We start from the raw sequence: 18,112 nt of genomic DNA, 5'->3' as shown, positions 1-18,112 counted from the left end.
TGGGCATGGGCATGGGCAGGGGAAAGGAGATGGAGATACAGCGAGAGGCAGAAGTTCCAGCTTCTGGGACAGAGCCAGCCCAGTTGCTCCCCATTCTGCACTGTGCTCCCATACAGAATCTCAGGATGAACAAAAATCCAAGGAATGCAACTTGTTGAAGATCAGAGTAGAGGGAGTGAGTCCAATCGGCTTTCTTAGATTCATCAGTTCTTCTGAAATTAGAGGAAACCATGGCACACCACCAACAGAGCCTGACTTCTGAGTTACCATTTCTTTCTTTACTATGACTAACGTTCTTTTCTGTTAAGGCAAAAATTAGAAAACTGGGAAATAAGTCAGTATTAGCTTAAGCCTTTCCTTTTGCAATCTTATTTATCCTTTTAAAAGGGTCTATCAAAAAGGACAAGTTATTGCTGTGAGACACTGGCAAGCCAGAGGACAGCAAGCACTGTCCTCCAGTCTGCTAAGCCTTTTGGCTATCCTTTATCCTCTTCACATATGTAGACGTTCAAACAAATTCTTACTCATAGGAATTGAAAGCATCTAAGCTTACTGTTAACTGAAATCGCTCATTTACATCAAATTTCCTGCAAAGCTACAGACATTCTATTATATTCTGAAGCTACAGACACTCTTACTGTTATATGCTGATAGCTGTATTTACCATTGTCGCATATCTTCATATTGTCACACTTGCCAAAACAGTTACATCCAATTGCCAGACCTGTTGTCAAAAAAAGTCTTTTATTCTTTTTCTTTCCTAACAAAGAAATTAACTAGAAACTTCCTAACTATCAAGCTTATTTATTTATTTATTTATTTATTTTTCCTGGTAAGGTTAGAAACCCCCAAAGGATATCAAAACAATTCAAACAAAAGGATACATGAAGGGTGACTGGAAACATGCCTTGGATTTGCCAGCAGTAGGCTTGGGCTCCTCCTTTGAACCCTGCTCTATGCTGTGCTGTATGTGGGACAATTCCCCGGACACTTCTGGTTCCTTTGGAGCTGGGTTTTGGAGCTCCAGACAGCATCAGCAATGCCACCCCCCTGCATGCAAAACTCCTGAGTGAGCCCCATTCCCACACCTTTGTGGGGCACCTTGAGTCAGGTCAAGGCTGACACAGCCTCTACGCAAGGATTTCAGCACCCTTTGATATTTTGTCTATCAGTGTAAATGGCCACCGTGTGCCTTGTCTCGTGGAGAGGGCCGAGCCTGCTCAACACCTGGCTCAATGCCTGGACACCTCTTTTCTTATGGGGTGAGATCAAGTTCACAGGAGGATCTACCTATAGAAATGAAAATCACTGACCACAGTGGACAAGAACATGGCATATGTGAATTAAGACTAATTATAACAGCATAAAATTCAGCTGACCTGAACCTGTCCTGGCTGTGTGAACATAAATATTGCATTACAACTTATTGTACAACATGCATCCAGCTGGCCAAATAGTGTTGGTTCACTTTCTGATAGACACAGATGTCTTGCTAGGGAGAGGAGCAGGTTCACTGCACTGGCAACAATGCCTGGGATGCTCAGAAAAATACTTTAAAATGGTTTGGGTGCACAAGGGAGGCAGTGAGAAGCCACTACAGCCACTATGGCTGATTAGGACCATCAAAGAGACTGCTACTGAGATTTAAGTCCCTTTAGCGTATTTCTTCCTTTCCCTCTTCACACCGAGACACTCAGCATTGAGTGAGGTCCCATGAACATGCTTGAAAAATAGAAAACCTCAGACACTTCTTTTTTCCTAAAGGTTGTTTTATTGTAAAACCATAAATACAACACTGACATGAAAATCCTCAAGCAACGGATGCTTTCTTACAGTTACAGTTTGTCTTCTGCCTTGGCATCAACTCTGAAAAGAATGTTGCAGAAACATGTCTCTAAGTATCTCCAAATAACTGAGCTCTGGCCTGGAGTGCTCAGCTCGTTTGGAAGCTAAGTGGAACTATTCCTCTCTCTTGTGGAATATTTCCATTCAGACAGCAACAGACTTGTAAAAACAGCAACATTTAAACACCTTGATTTTTTTTTTTCTTTAATAATCCTTTTCATTTGACGTCAGTCTAAGTTTCAAACAGCACTGAATTTATTTAGCTGTAAAAACAAAACAAAACAAAACAAAACAAAATTCTAAAAAGAAAAAAATCAGAAGAACTTGAGTTGGCCTCAAGCGTTCATATATCACAATAAAAATCAGCAACTCAACCCCGTGCAATATTGCTCTCTATTGAGTCATTCGATCCACACCAACAATACATGAGACTTCAAACAGGTTTTGTTTTGTTTATTAACACAGCAAGTGTGACATTAGATAACCTTTTAAATACAGTACATGGTACAGTGCAGGGCCAGCTGCCCGCACATTTCCCCATTATGAAGACAAAGCCAGCGGTGGCGGTTTATAAAAATATTGTGTTGCTACAAAAGTATAAATTAATGCTACCGGTATTAAGAAATATTAAACACATAAAACTTATAAGGATTAAGAAAAATATTCATTAATACCTGTAGAAAACTCTGGCCTAAAAAAGATATTTTTTGTATATTTTTTGTATATTTTTTTGTATTTTTTAAGATGACATGAGATTCTTGCACTCGCAGGTAGAGACACACGCAGGTGCATCTGTGGTATTGCCTAGAACATCTGCATCTACAGAAAAGAAGGAAATGCACACAAGTTACTGAGGGGAGGGGGGGTGAGGAGGGAAAGGAGAACATTAATTGTTTTCTTGATGAAACAACAAGAATTCAGCTCCCAGCAGGAGGTTTCCAAAAACGAACACACGAACGAGGAACAGCTTCTCTTTTCAGACTGGCTGCAAACAAGGATTTCCTGACGGTTTGGTTTGTCGGCATGACACTTTCTAGCTACGGCGGACCAGAATCCTCAGGTCTGGATGATGTGTGATCCTCCTGGACTTACAGCCTTGGCTACCTGTCACAAATATTTCAGCTCATCCGTTATTGGTTTTCCTTTTAAATAATTAAAAAAAATATATATTAAAAAATTAGTCCCAGTAAGTTTTAAGGGACCATGGAAAACAGCTCCTTAGACTGCTTCTCCTTCCAGAATACACACCTCCTTCCTTGAGTGGAAAGTTCTTTCTCCATGGATAGCAAGAAAAAAATAAATGCCTCTTCCCACCCCCCGCAGCCCAGCGGAAAGAAAACAATCCTATCCACACATGTTGCAGAGACCGCCACAAGAACCCCTAAAAGACTGGAAATAAGCATTCAAGGCTGATGAGGCTGGAAGTGTCTTTTTAAGGAACTTTGGTTGTAAAAAGCAAGGGTTTGACATGCCTGTACTCATCAACTCCACTGCAAAATATTCCTGTCATTAACGCTGCTCTGCTCACCTGGGTACCAAGACACGCTGACCACTGCCAATGATGCTAAAACGATCGCAAAAAAGAAAATCCTTTCAGTCAGTGGTTGATGTTGTCCATGAATGAGCCCTTTATGTGACTCATTTCAGAAGCTATTCTAGAAAAATCAAACTCAGCTGCCTACATTAAACTTTAAAGGGGCTACTGGATACACCGTTGTCTAACGTGAGCAAAACTTTTCTGTCAAGTTAAAAAGAAAGGACTCTATCAGGAGTAGTAGAAAACCCAACTAACCAGCCAAACAAAAACAAATAATTAAACAGACATTCCCCAAACATTCAATACATAAATTAAATTTCAGGGCAATACACTCTCATTGGTTTACCATTTCTGGCCTAGCATAAGCAAACTATCCCACAGTACTAATGAGGCATTCAACTTGGAGCTGTGCTTGGCTTTACCTCTCCGTGTGTTATTGTTTGGTTGGTTTGGTGACATTTCCTGGAGCCCAGGACGATGACAACCTGTGGCATGGGGACAGGTCCCATGCGCTGGGAAAAGCGAGCTCTTATTGCTACAGGGTGACATCCTCAGAAGTATCTGACAAAGCACCTCGAGTCTCAGTTGATGTTTCTGGGCATTCCCAACAGATCCCATGAACTCAAGATCGTGGTGTAGCACAGAAAATGCGCAGCAGAAAACATTTTATACTCTCCCCTGCCCCTGATTCTTTCACCTTGGCATTACAAGGGGTGATGAGACATTTGCCCCCCATACTGGTGTCACCTCCTCTGCCCTGCCAGCCAGCTCCCTCCCTCCTGCAGGGACTGGTGGATGGCGTGGTGTCGGAGGTGAGTGGGAGGACGTGGGAGAAGATGCTCTCCGAGCCCTTCTGGACCTATCGGCTCTTGGGCAGGATGGGCCTCAAGTCCCAGCACCTCTGATCTCTGCACCCAGGCTCTTTCCTCCAGGCCAGGTCCTAAGCAGCCTCACAGAGCACACAGCCGTGCAGTCTCCTTTTCATGACAGGGCTCAGGACACATTCCCGTAACAGACTCCTCCCAGATCACAGATTTCTCCTCAATAAAAACGTTTCCCAGAATCTGCCTTTAGTGTCCTTTTTTTTTTTGTTGTTCGCTTTCATCCCAGTACTCCCAATTATTCCATAGGGAATAATCTGTTCCCTGTGAGAGCTCACAGGAGCTTCTCTCCCCTCCCTTAGGTAGAGATGCAATTAGAGATCTGAGTCTTTCCTCAGCACAAGCAGCACTCCCAGCCTCTCATCAACTTTTGGCTGTTCTTTTACTGCCTTTTGATTAAGCACTAACTTGGTGCTGCCTAGAAGGCATGCAGTGCTCTCTGAGCAGCACAATGTCTCATCACCCCGCTTCCATGCAACACAGCATCTTGGCTCGCCTGCTGCAGGACCCGTGAGGTGGAAATGATCCCTTTCCCTGGGTAAGGCTGAGCAGAGCTACCCACCAACATAAACGCACGTAGGAATTTCTTTTCACACTAAACCTTCTGTGTTATTGCAAGCAGCTGGAGAAAAGCAAACCACCCAACCTGAGATATCTCACTGAATCCTGTAATAATCCAGATATCTCAATTCAGGGCTCAACAGCTTTCCGAAGTGTCTCCCCTCTGTTTTCAGTGATTCCCGAGCTTTGAACGTGTCTGCCACACCTTCACGGGCAGAATTCACATAAGGGTCATGACTCCCTGAGATGCTTCTGGATGTATTCTCTAATCAGCAGGGGAGAACACCCAGAAAGCACAGTTAAACCAGTGCAGGCAGTTCTTAGGGATGCTTAAACCAATTTATCTTGAAGTTAGACTGTTTTACCCAGCAACAACAGAAGTCTAAATTAAGCAAAACCTGAGCCTACTGTTGGCTTTCACAACATGTTTTCCAGATTGCACTAATTCAAAACCAACCAAATCAGGTTTCCTAGAACAGACAAAACTTTGACAAAAAGAAAAGTTTACTTCCATCTGCAGTGGACCCAGGCAAAAGACACTGAGCCATCTTGCAAGCCAGAACACAACTACCATCTACTGCTAGAGACAGGGAAAGAGACAGAGACAGATCTGGGCTCCACAGTCTCCACTGACCTTGTGTGTTGGGTCTGTCTGGGCTGGAGTCACCTTTCCCTGCAGCAGCCCACACAGTGCTGTGCTCTGCACTCGTAGCTGAAACAGCACTGGTATCACTCCAGAGGTGTGTCTCGCTGCATGGGGCTGGCACAGCATCAGGACTTCTTCCAAGCCCCCAAGAGCCAGCAGGCTGGGGGTGGGCAAGTGATGGGGAGGGGACATCGCCAGGGCAGCTGACCTAACCCAACCAAAGGGATATCCCATAACACCTGATGTCACACTCAGCAATAAAAAGGGGGGCTCTTGTGGGGGAGGCGGCTGTTCCTCCTGAACAACCACTACGCGTTTTGAGGCCCTGCTTCCCAGGACGTGGCTGAACATCACTCGTTGATGGGAAGTAAAGAACAATTTTTTTTTTCCTTCTCTCTGTGCTTCCGCACAGACTTATTGTTTCTTTTGTTTCTTTTTCTCCCCATTCTCTTTCCCTTTAATTAAACCTTTCTCATCTCAAACCTTGAGCTCTCTGTGTTGTATTTTCTCCCCCTTCCTCTTTGAGGAGAGGGGGAGTGAGAGAGCGGTTGTGGTGGAGCTCGGCTGCCCACCCGAGTAAAACCACCACACCCTGACTCTGTACTCACAAAGACGCAACCTTCTGCTGTGAAGAGCTCTGCCTCTGTACGCTCCTTCCTCAGTTTTGTTTTAATATGGACCTTCGGACAGGACTGGAATGCCCTTCATTTTTTACAGTTCACCTTCTGTTGGTGCCTGCTCCCCACCTGCAGACACAACCCCTCCCAGAGCAAAGTGTAAATCCGAGAGAGCAGCCTGCAAGGTCAGGCTCAGAACAAGCAGCAGAAACAAATGAATGTCCAGAGGACACATACAGCCTTTTTTTTTTTTTCTTTTTTTTTTCTCCAAGCATCTTTCTCAAGTGCAAGTATAGGAAACGGAAGAAGCAGAAGACAATTCCCAGCATGACCTACCACAGGATGATCCCAACTGTGAGGACTTTTCCCAGCCCATGGGAAGCAGAACCTCATGACAGCTCCGGTCAAACCCAAGAGGGCCTCTCTCCTCCTGCCTCCCAGCACAGGATGGGCAGGACTCCTCACAGCACAACTGCTGCTCTGTACAGAGAGCTACCACTGAGCTGATACCAATAACCTGGCAAATAAGTTTCCAAAATTCAGACTGTGGTAATGTATCTACACCCCCTAGAATGCAGTCCTGAGTCTGAGTCCTAAGGAGGGAAGGAGAAATAGGAGCAAAACCTTGGCATTTAGAGCAAATCCACATGCTCCAGATGTGCTTCTCACTTTCAAAGAGGCAAAGGAACATCAGACACAAGTCAGCCCATGGGCAAGCACAGCACGAAGAGCTCCTCTGAGCAGAACACCCTGTGACCTTCTGAAGTCTCATGAAACGCTGTGGCCTCTTCCACTGATCTGATGAAGAAGGGCTGGCCAACCAGCTTCTCTTCTCACCTAGACTTTCCAGATTGCTCCATTAGATTTTGTTTTGCTTTTTTTTTCAGCTACTAGTTAAGTTTTTAAGTCTTTGGGAGAATCTCATCTGCCAGACATTGCTGTATGTTTGCTTAGATCCATCTTGGCATTAGTGCAATGATAACTGTGGATTTGGCAGCTACTAACTGGGGAGAGGGCCCATCAGTCCCTCTTTGGACACAGCAGAAAAGCTCCAGATCTGATGCCACATCCAGACTGTGAAAAGGAGAAGAGGAGCTACGGGTGATGGTGGCCTTTCCACCCACACGCCCTGGTTGTGCAGCCCTGGTCCAGCTTACTGCTGGACAGCCTGGCATTAAATGTTTGCACAAATAACTGTATTTTTACCTCAGTTCTGGGGCTTTAAACCTGTGGTAAGTTCTTGGTGGTCCACTTCCCTATCTTAATGCCTGGCAGACAGACACAACAAGCCTGAGTTGCCAGATCCCATAGCAGTTACCAGCCTGTCCCACAGCAAAGAAGTGCTGGGTTTGGAACTCTCTGAAAGGAACAAGAAGCTGTCACACCTTTGCCTAAGTGCTGAAGAGCCTGTGAGCAGCTCTTAGAGTCTCAGGCAAACCAGGCAAAAAGATGTAACACACCATTTGGAAAAAGCAGTACACATCCTGCCCCACTTCTGCCTGTCAGCTGAGCTCTGCAGCATCAAAAGCTAATCTTGCTTTGGACTTGTCCCTTCAGCCCAGTTTTCTTGCTGCAGGATCCCTTGTGTTTTTCAGTGGAACCTGCAGCATGGCACAAATGCTTCATAATCAACACACTTTGCACCTGCTGAATTATTTATTTTTGTTTGGTTTTAGTCTAAGACTTAGTTTTTGTTTGTTACAGGCTCCTCCTGCACTGCAAGCACAAATAGATATGCTACTGTGGGCCCAGAGAGTGGCTGGGTGGGCAGGATTTGTCTGGGGGGAAATAAAACCAGAAAGAACAAACGTTGACCCTGCGACCTGCACCTGTTTGAAAAGCCATTGCCAGAGAAATCAGATCTCCAAGTGCCTCTGCCTTGGCTGCTCATCTTTACTTGCTGCTACCTCTGCAGTTGCCGGTGGGGTTGTGGACTACATCTTTTAAGTTATCCATACGCAAAACTCAGATTTAAGAGGGAACTAGTTTTGCCCTGAGGCCACTAACAGTGCCGAGAGGTGCTGTCAACCTAAGCTCTCTACTCAGGCTATAGTAAGTCCTGTTTCCAGGCTGAGAAGGGCAAGAGTCATCCTGGGGCAAGACACTTGGGTATAAAGAGCCATCGTCGGTGACCTTGATCTAGGAAAGGTCTCTAGCATGCAAACTGTTCCCTGTCTGAGCCCCATGGCAGTGAAGCTGTCCATTAGTGCCTGGCTTCCATGCCTGAACACAAAACCTGAGGCTGGGTAGGCTGAGCTGTGAGCTAGCTGACTGGCCCTGCCATTTCTCTTGTCCTGTGACATGCGACTTCTAATTCAACCAGAGATGGGAGGTGGGATCTTGGTTGAATGTCTGTTGAACAGCAGCATTCCAAAAAGGGCCCCCGATCTTACCAACTGTATCACCAGCAACCAGAAACACCACTGTGGGTTTGAGGGCTCCAGCCTCCAGCCTGTCCTTGGACCCTGCCCCATCCGTCCTCCCACACCACCACTGCTGCTCCGCTGCCACTGCGGCTGCAGCTCCTGAGGACACTACTGGAAGCAGAAGAGAATGCTTCAAAAACAAGAATTTGTTTCAGTTTGCCTCTGGGATACAAGTCCCAGTGATGAAAAATTAACAGTTTGGCACCAGAAGTCAGGAATTGTCCAAGAGGCACCAACTCTGACAGCTTGCAGAGATCCTGTCTAGCAGCCCAGGAGCTGTGCCTATGGGAACCAGACACAGCAGAGCACTGGCCTTGGTGGACAGCAGAGTGACTGAGATGTTTCTGTGTTACGATGATCTCTAATTGCATTCGGGGTGAGCCAGTAAGTGTGAACGTTTAAGGGCCGATGGCCTTCCTAGCCAGAATGATTCAACAACATAACAAGTAGTGTAATGCACTGTAGGTATTAAAAAGACATTCGTGCTACTAGAGGAAACCATTCCAAATAAAACAGGAAGATACTCGTCGCACTCAATCAGAAGCACTTACATTCAGAAGGATCTTTGAGCCCATGCGCTTCTCTAAGCTTCCTTCAAACCCTAGTTTGACAGAACTGATGATCTTTGTTCCCCTGAAAAATCATACACCTTGGTTTGTCCTTGGCCTTGTGAAGGCTATTTTGAGTGTGTGTTCTGGGAAGGTTTAAAAAAAGTTTAGGTACAAGGGTTCTCAATGGCAGCTGGCAGATGCTGGCAAGCTAGCTGATGGCCAAAGACATCTGTGTTGTAACCACCTGCTTGCTTGTCCTGGTTTCTAGCTTTTCCATATAAGCAACAGCTGTGGCTTCCATAAGGATATTATTTAATCATAAATGGGCTACTCTGTGAACAAATTTGAGAACCCCTGATGTACAGAATTCACAGAGAAGCTAATTTACACTGGGAATTCAGAAAAGAAGGTATGCTGTAAAAAAAAAAAATCCAAGAAACATAACAATTACAGACGTTTTCTGCCATGAATCATTTCTCTTAATTTTAAATCAAACTTACAATCACAGAATCACAGAATCACAGAATTGAAGGGGTTGGAAGGGACCTCAAAAGATCATTGGGTCCAACCCCCCTGCCAAAGCAGGTTCCTTAGAGCAGGCTCACTAGCTAAGAAGTTAAACTCAAAACTTGGAGTGGAGACAGAAGAGTGACTTTTGTTTTTTGTTTTTTTTTTTTTTTTTTGGAAAAACCCTATATGAAAAAGTTAGAATAAAAATAATAATAAAAACAATCTTAGAGTCTCCCTTCCTGATTTCTGAAGATACTGGTATTCGTAAAACACAGCTGCCCTGATAACATGCACCGTATGTCAAGAAGGCTGCAGACAAATGCCCTCAAGGTGTACAGTTATTCAAAGGAGCAAAGTCCAGTGAAGAACTGGTCTGTTCAATGTAGTCTGATTATCCATGGCAAGATGGCCCAGGGGACAAGAGGAAAGGTGGGGTGGAGGAGAAACAAAAGAAACTTCAAGTCACTTTAGATCTCAGCTGCCTGAAGACTTTAGAACATCAGCCTCCCATTGGTCTGCCCACTTGAAAACATTAGAAAGTCTGTCAAGTCCACACACTATCTATGGAAAGGAGCACGTTCCTGGCAGAGGGCTGTCTCTCTCACGTGCTCAGCTTTCCTCTCAAACTTAATTTTATATATATTTATATTTTTATATATATATAAAAAAGCACTTGGTTTCCAGGGGCATTCATAATGAGGTCCACAGTGTTTAGAACTTAAAATTCTTTTTCTTTGTTTGGAACAGTGTTTTAAAGTTTTGTTTTAATTAAAAGACAGTCTTAAAGCATGTTGGACTTCAAAAACATGAGTTTGTTCATGTCTTCTGGACTGAGTAGCCGTCTCCTTTTGATTAAGAGAGCCTGCTCACACATATTTACACATTCGCTTCTGGCACCAACAGCAGGCACTGCTAAGAGCCAAAAGGCTAGCTTGGCTAGTTTTGTATGCTTTTGGGTAACACACGACCAGTACTGAAACAGGTCAGGGGTGGCCTGGAAGAGAGGTTCTTGCAAATAATCATAGACTTCATTTTTCCCGAACCAATCTTCTTCCTGAGCTGCTGTGGCTTCCCCTGCTGCCCGGGGCTTCTTGGTTGAAGGTTCAAATTCTGTTTCTTCTGCCCAGGACTCTTTCACCTCATTAATCAACTCACAGACCTTGCCAATGATCTCTTCGTGCTGGTATGGTGGGACAGGCCGCAGCTTCTGCTGAGGGTCTAAGATCATGGCTACCTTGTGTGCTGAATGAACTTTGAAGTTCTCCTTCAGCGCCTCCAAGAAGAGGTGGCAGAGTTTGCTGACTACGCCAGCATCATTAGCTTTGGAAGTGAATAGTTTCTCCAGTTTGACGTAGGTGGGCAGTACCAGCTGCAAGGTGGGCCGGCTCTCATTGCTCAACTCAATTACCGCCTGCTTCACTGGCGCCAAAATGGCCGCCAGGTTGCTGAGCAAGTGTTTGTTCAGGTTTTGGATGAGGTTCATCTTCTTGGCCCTACTGTAGAACTCACAGATCTGCTCGTAGCGCTCGTGGACAAGCAGGAGGGAGTCAGTGACTGAGTTCCAGCAGGGTGGGGGAGAGGTCTCCTCCAGGGAGCCAAAGGTCTCCTTTGAGAGGCCCGTGGATCCTGCCAAATCTTCACAGACATTCAGGAGCTCGATCACTTCGTGCATATTGCGAGCCTGTAGTGTTCGCTTATTCAGCACACTCTGCACTACTGAGTTCAAGGCACAGGCCGAACAACGCAAGCACATGCCTGCCTTGGAGAACGCAGAGGAATTGACTTTGCAGTCTGTGACGTACACCGTCCTGATCTCTGACATCACAAACTCTGAGAGCACGTTCTGTACCCAGTGGTGGATAAAATCACCATTATCTCGAATATCTACACCCTTAATTCCCAGGACATAACTCTTGATGTGGTTGCCTTCCACCTGATAAGCTGTCAGGATGTAGCAAGAATCAGGGCCAATGCTCTGTGAGTGGCAAGTGACACCGATGCCCAGGCAGGCATTGCTGCCCAGGGCGCAGGTTACTTTCACCTTCACTTGGTTGTACATCCGAGGCAAATGCTTCAGAGCCAGTGTGTTGAAATTGCCAAGAATTTCGGTGACTGAGAAGGCACCATAGCGAGCTCCACTGTCCACCAGGGTCTGTGCTAACTTGATGAACTCCTTCCCACTCACCACGCTCAGAGCCCCAAGGTCAGTGCACATCACCCTCAGGAGCCTCTCGGCAATGTTCTGCCGCTCCTTCTCCGGAATCGCGCTGTTCCCTACTGAACCACTCGCAGATGCTGCAGTCAAATACAAAGAGGGAGAGAAAGCAACAGATGAGAATTGTTCGTCTGCAACAGCAGGGGGGAAGTCAAAAAACATTGCTGAGATTGACCCGAGCAGTTGGAACATGCCAGATGATGGCAGAGACATTCCAACACTGCATTTCTTCCCCAGAGGACTTCTGAACAGATGAACTGCCAGGGTACATGGAACAACTTGTTAAGAGCAGCTAAGACCTTATCTGCTTGCATTTCCTGGCATGGGGACTGAGACGGAGTACACACTGGCTATTCACAACACAGTGCCTTACTGATGGCATCTCTGTGGCATTCATTTAAGAACTGCCTAGGTAAGTTATAATCACATGTGCCATTTGCTATCCATTTCTACAGGCTGGTGGTCACAACTCTGCTCATGTGGCTTAGCCCAGCTGGAAAGCTGGAATTCTTGCTATTTTTGTGATTTAAGCCTCTTCTTTGAGCCAGCTGTTTTAGAAGGGAAGCATACAACTTCTTCCACCATCTCAAGCAGTGTTGAAGCCCAAATTTTATTTTTTCCTCTGATCTCCAGCAACCCTACTTTTAGTGGATGATTTTTGGCAACATGAATGTCAGTTTTGGCACACCAGAACACATAGGCACCATGGTTTTGTATCACCCATCCACCGGGATGCTCAGCTCAAGTGGTTTGGAAATGCTTTCCCAAAGGGCTGTATTCTACCATGTCCCATGAAGCATAAGGTCTCAGGACAAGCTGGGGACAAAGCCTGATACTGGCTGCCAGCCAGCTCAGGAAGCCTACACAACACTAAATGAAGCAATTTCTTAACCCCAGACTGGATGTCTGACCTTGTTGAAGTTAACTTTTTCCAGGCATTCTCAAGTGTGCCCTTACAAACGTCCTCCCCAGTTTCCCCTGTACTTTTTGCATACGAGTACTCCTCTAATGGGATGGTTGCTCTCCTCTGAAGGGCTGTACATGAATAATAGATGAAATCAAGTACAGACAGGGTAGGACAAGAGCTTTGTGTGATGCCTACATTACTGCTGCGTGTATACCCTGACAGTCACTCCTTCAAACCCAACAGGTAAGCCCGGGACGAAGACCAAACACTGCTACATACTATTGTTGGCGTTATTTCTTTGGAGCTGTGGTTTCCACTTTTCTTCAACAACAGCTAGAGGTGATCTGGGCTGGCTAGAGGCAATATTGTTCTCGTTGTCAGCTGTGGGGCAAGAGACAGGGAGGTGTTAGAAGCACAAGATACTAATTCTTAAAGCACAAAGAAGGTGAAACAATAGCCATCTGTTTAGCATCTATTTACGGTTCCCTAACTAAGGTGACCCCAATCTACTACATTCTCTGTAGTAATTCAGAAGTTTTCAGAGATGGCAGAATACTGTCAGAAACCTTGAAAACTGTCTTGCACTCCGTCACCTTCCCAAAACGTGGCTGAAATGACATTAACTTTTTATGTGCATCGGTGACATTGATGTCATCAGCACAGCTTGAGAAATGTCTCAACATTTTGGGAGGAACAGATGCTCCTTGTGCAGCCTGGCCTGTGCAATTTGCTTGCTTTCAAAATGAAAGCAAGGTTAACAAATATTTATCCTTCATTTGCCTTATTGGTTTTCTTTCCACATTGCAAGTTGCTCCCCTTTCCTCTACTGGAACTACTTCATGTTTTCTTCCCAATATCCCTCAGGCTACTCACTGCTGCCTCAGCCTGGAAATAAAAAGAAATAAAAAATGTTTCCGGAGTATGACCAAAGATTGTTCCTCCCTATAGCTGCAAAGAAGACCCCTGTGGGTCGACTAGAGGTATTAATGCTCCATTTTCTTATATGTGACTGGGCTAAACACTTTGGCTGCCAAACTGCTGGGATTTTCCAAGGAAATGCAGACAAGATCAGTAAATTCTGTATCATGTCCATGTCCTTCCTTTCCTGTGTCCAAAGAACCTTTTCCCCACTCCAGAATTTTTCTAGTTGTTAGTATGCTTCACTATGAAATCATGCTCTGAAATAGTCTCTGAAGCTATATTAAAGCGTACGATGAAGAGAGGTGGAAAAGGAAAGAGGAAGATGGACTGATGATCAAGCTGAACATTAGAATGGAATTAAAAACAAAGAAGACAAAAACAGGTCCTTTACTTATCACAACTGGACTCATCTCACCTAATTTTGGACATCTCTATCAGACATGTCTCTCTTCAAGACGGCTCCTCTATGGCTTCTTTTACCCTCAGTGGTGTGAAACAGGCTTAGGGTGTGATTCATTCACCCAGCTAGAACAAGATGCCTCTTGCAGTATGAGATCCGACATGCTCAGAACTCACCTGGAGTCAATGACTTCTCCACTGATTAGAAAGGGAGTCCAAAAAGACAAGCTCAGAGGACAACATCTGTAGCCTAGATACATCATCATGCAGTGAAATTAATCCTGCCCCAGCACTCCAGACAGCAGCACATGAAAGAAAGGATGCTTTATGAAATCACACACAGGTCTGAGGGCTTTGCTCTGCAGCCCACGTTCATCTGGTGCTAGGCAGAGCTGTGGGCTGCCCATTGGAATGAATGGGAGAGCACAAAGGTGCTTTCCTTCACGTGTGGCAATGACCTGGGAGAAAAGGGAGTCCAGCAAGGATCTAGAGACAAGCAATGATATGATGAAACTTCTCACAAACAAATCCTGTTAAATTTGAGCAGCTCTGCATCTTAACTGCTGGGGCATTCATAAACCTTGAAGATGAACAGTTCTTGTTAGGTTTGGACACAGACTAGATCAACACCTTGGAGAAATCCAGGGTATGGCAGAACCAGAGCCCAGCCAGGGCTCTGAGGGACTGCTTTGAGTAGTCGTCCATGTAGGCGCCCATGGAAACCAGGGTGCACCGTAGTGGTTGGTGGTTGGGGAGTACCGCCACGCTCAGGACTGCAGCCAGAGGTTGGTCTTTCCATGTGTGGAAGAGACACAATGAGCAGGAGGTGCTTCAGTGAATGCCAGGAATCATATATAACAGCACCCTTCCCCCGGCATTTGCATAGACTAATTGCTCCTGACCTAATGCCACAAGTGGCCTCAACTTAAAATGTCTGTGGGTAGGCAAAGGAAAATGCTGAATGTTGGCTACCAACTTGTTCATGGTTTGGGTGTATGAACATACAGGCTTCCTCATACTGGTGAGGTGGGTGGGTGGAGAAAACCTCTGAATTTACTTTCCCCAACTCTTTTATCTATTTTACAGTAATAGGGAATTTATTCTCTGCAAATATCCATCAGCATTCAATGTGGCATAAATGAGGTTTGTACATTTTGGCCACATCTTCCTTATCAGGCAGTCTGTGAACTACACTGATCATAGTTCTTTAATTTGTCTTCATGCCTCCAATCCTTTAATCCAGATTCAGACTAGTTGTCCCTTTATTTTTTAGCTCCAGACTGTTGGAAGGGCATTATATGGTGGCACTCGACCTGAACAAAGTACCCCAAAGGGAATCAAAGCTGTATATTGTGCAGAGTAATTACAGAACAAATTCTTTCGCCTGATGTTCTGCTGTTCTACTTCTGCCTTTCAGCCTCCAATTTGCATTCTAATTGCTTCTTCTCATTGTGTAGCTGTTTTATGGAGCTATAATCTCTCCTTATTACCTTCTAGGCTCCAGGCTCAGCCCTCTGAATGACTCAAGAGCCAGTACAACCCCGCTCTTGCTACTTGAAGCCAGCTGCATGTTCCCTATCTTTGGTCACTTACAAGAGGAGCTCAATGGACGGGTCACATTTAGTTGCAAGAGATTAGCCCTGTGCATCAGACACAGCAAGCTAAACTGGGTCCCAAACACATCAGCTGAGGGAGTATTTGACATGGATGGGCTTTTTGGATCTCCACATGCCCATCGTGAAATGTTCCTTGAACACAGGCACACAGACTGTTACAAATGGCTACTGTGCCAGCGTCCCCACTGCAGATCCTCTGCCTGCAGTTCTGCTGACTGTAAGGCCTCTGCCTCCCCAGATGGCACAGACATTGTGCTGATGCTGCTTCTTGGATGTGCCAATCTGCAAGCTCTGACAGACTAAAAGGCAACAAATCTGTATCCAGAGTAGCTGCACACCCTGGGTAATCTCTGCTGCTGCTCTCCTTGAGTATGGTTTCCAGAACCAGATACCCACCAAGGCTGTCTGAGGCTCTCACGCCTCTTCATTCTCATCCCACAGCACCAAATACTGCACTGTTCGCCTCCAGCTGCACAGAGCTAGAAGAAAAGCTGCTGCTTTCCCCAGAGGACGAGGCATGAGCACATAGCCTGGCAAGCACTGTGCCCAGGGACACCACAGCGGGGATGACTGCTTGCATGGGGGGCAGCTTGGGCAGTGGCCTTGGGAACGCACTTCAGTAAGTGCAAGATATCTGGGGGGAAGCAGCCATGCAGAACACGGTGTCTTACAGAGCAGGGAAAGGTGTAAAACACAGAGTTTAAGAGGAACAGCCCTGAAATGGGGAGAGGGGATTTATCCATTAATCTAAGGTGACATTAATCTCTGGTGACATGTAATACAAGTGTATCTATGCATGACTCAGATCACAGCCACCTGTTCCCTCTGGCTCTATTCTGTGTTCAAAGCAAGCCAGGTAAGCAAGCCCAGAGGTCACTAGTCATTTGTAAAGAAAAGAAGAGGAAGAAGCTGCAGACAGCATTAGCTTAAAACTTTTGACAGCTTGCCGGTGAATTGCCCTTCTCCCCCCAGCACCTTAGCCTTTGTTCCTCCTTTGCAGCTCCTCTCCTCAGTCCTACTAAGAGCTGTAACTCACACTGCTGCATTTCCCCAGCAGAGATAAGAACAAGGAATAGGACAGTCAGGACACGGCAAGGAAGCAAGCACAAATTGCCATTCATGAGCAGCAAGGACAGACCCCAACACCAAGAAATGACACCAGCCCCATCACTGCTCCTCATCATAACCTAGCTTCCGAGCACTCCACACTAACCAGTTTACGCTTTAACAGAAAATACCATCCATAAAACTTAGCTCACTGTCTTACAACAGGTCACCCTAAAGGTCTATCCATGGCATTATAAAGATGATAAATAAAGTAGCTGCTGAACGACACATGGAGCCTGCACTAAGATTCGCTAGTAAGAGCTGAGCTTGACTGAGGAACCGTGCACATGAAGAACTCAAGGGACGCTGCCACTACAATTAGGACTAAAAATAAAACAAAGAAAAAAATACAAACTTTGATTAAATTTACTGTTACAGAACAGGATATATGCTTTTCCTCAAGCAATCTGTCCTTCCCTGCCACATTATTCAGGGCTTACCTGTGAAGTGAGCACAAATGCAAAGCACTGAATGTATACTACAACAGAGCAACTGTCTGTTGGAGAACACAGATCTGCCAAAGGTGAATTAATTTGTAAACCTGCATCAATTCACTTGAATTTTTGATCAAGAAATGAAAAAAAAAAATCTGCTTATATCCAAAATGTGCTTTTTTTTACATTTTTGAATATTCTGAATGCTGTCTTTGAAACAGCTTTGCCTTTGAAATGCTAAAACCTTCTGTATTGAGACAGAAAACAAAAAAGGTGGCTTAGAAACAAAGTAGTTGAATTACTACTCCTCAGAATTTTCTAATGTAGGTAACTGAGAAGGGAATGAACCCAACTGCTGAAATGGCAAATTCTTCTGAGAACACATTTCAGTCCTTTGCAGAACTCCAGGAGACACAAGCACAGAAGAGGACTTGTGTTGGCAAAAGCTCTGCTGCCCTGCAAGCATTTTTGCTTTGTTTGCCTCAGTGAGTACTACCCTGATTGTGGGAGGAGCGATTTCATCTGCTGTAGGAAAGAACCATTAATGCTTACAAAATGAGCATTCCCTAGATACCTTTGGGTAAAGGGAATGAGCAGTTTGATGTGCTAGAATGGCACATGTCCTCTCTTCCTAGGGAAAGGAGCAGTATTTGTGATACACCCTGAGCCTCACGCTGCTGCAGCTGCTGCTGTGTGCTCCAGCCTTGGAGTATCTTTTTTTTTTCCGCAGGTGAAGTTACTGGGGCTTTGGAAACCGTGAGCACGGGAAGCTCCATTGACACACAACGGGGTCAACATCAGGCATCAGCGCAGAATTTAATTCTCCGCTTTAAGCGAGTCGAGGTGCCCTGCTTACCTGCATGGGACTGCATGTGCTCCAGGAGATTGTTATAAAACTGGAACTGGATTCCACAAGCTCCACAGGTGTAAGGCTCTGTT

At 45.4% G+C, this 18,112-nt stretch overlaps 1 protein-coding gene across 11 annotated transcripts in view; it reads right to left on the bottom strand.

The window, feature by feature from the left end:
- Nucleotides 1-2,283: 2,283 nt before the first annotated feature.
- The window catches only part of ZNF618 (zinc finger protein 618), a 179,578-nt gene continuing 163,749 nt past the window's right edge, over nt 2,284-18,112 (bottom strand). For 10 of the 11 annotated variants that reach the window (XM_084494469.1, XM_084494475.1, XM_084494471.1 and 7 more), the window contains 3 exons: nt 18,030-18,107; nt 12,976-13,077; nt 2,284-11,869 (listed from right to left, as the gene is read on the bottom strand). In XM_084494469.1, coding sequence (XP_084350595.1) covers nt 10,356-11,869; nt 12,976-13,077; nt 18,030-18,107 — 1,694 coding nt within the window. In that variant the 3' untranslated portion in view covers nt 2,284-10,355. The remainder of the gene's footprint in view (nt 11,870-12,975; nt 13,078-18,029; nt 18,108-18,112) is intronic. The other variant, XM_084494474.1, reaches the window with a different exon arrangement.

This window comes from Aythya ferina (assembly GCF_964211825.1).
Source record: "Aythya ferina genome assembly, chromosome: 20".
Lineage (NCBI taxonomy): Eukaryota > Metazoa > Chordata > Aves > Anseriformes > Anatidae > Aythya > Aythya ferina.
This window is presented reverse-complemented; position numbering and strand designations above follow the sequence as displayed.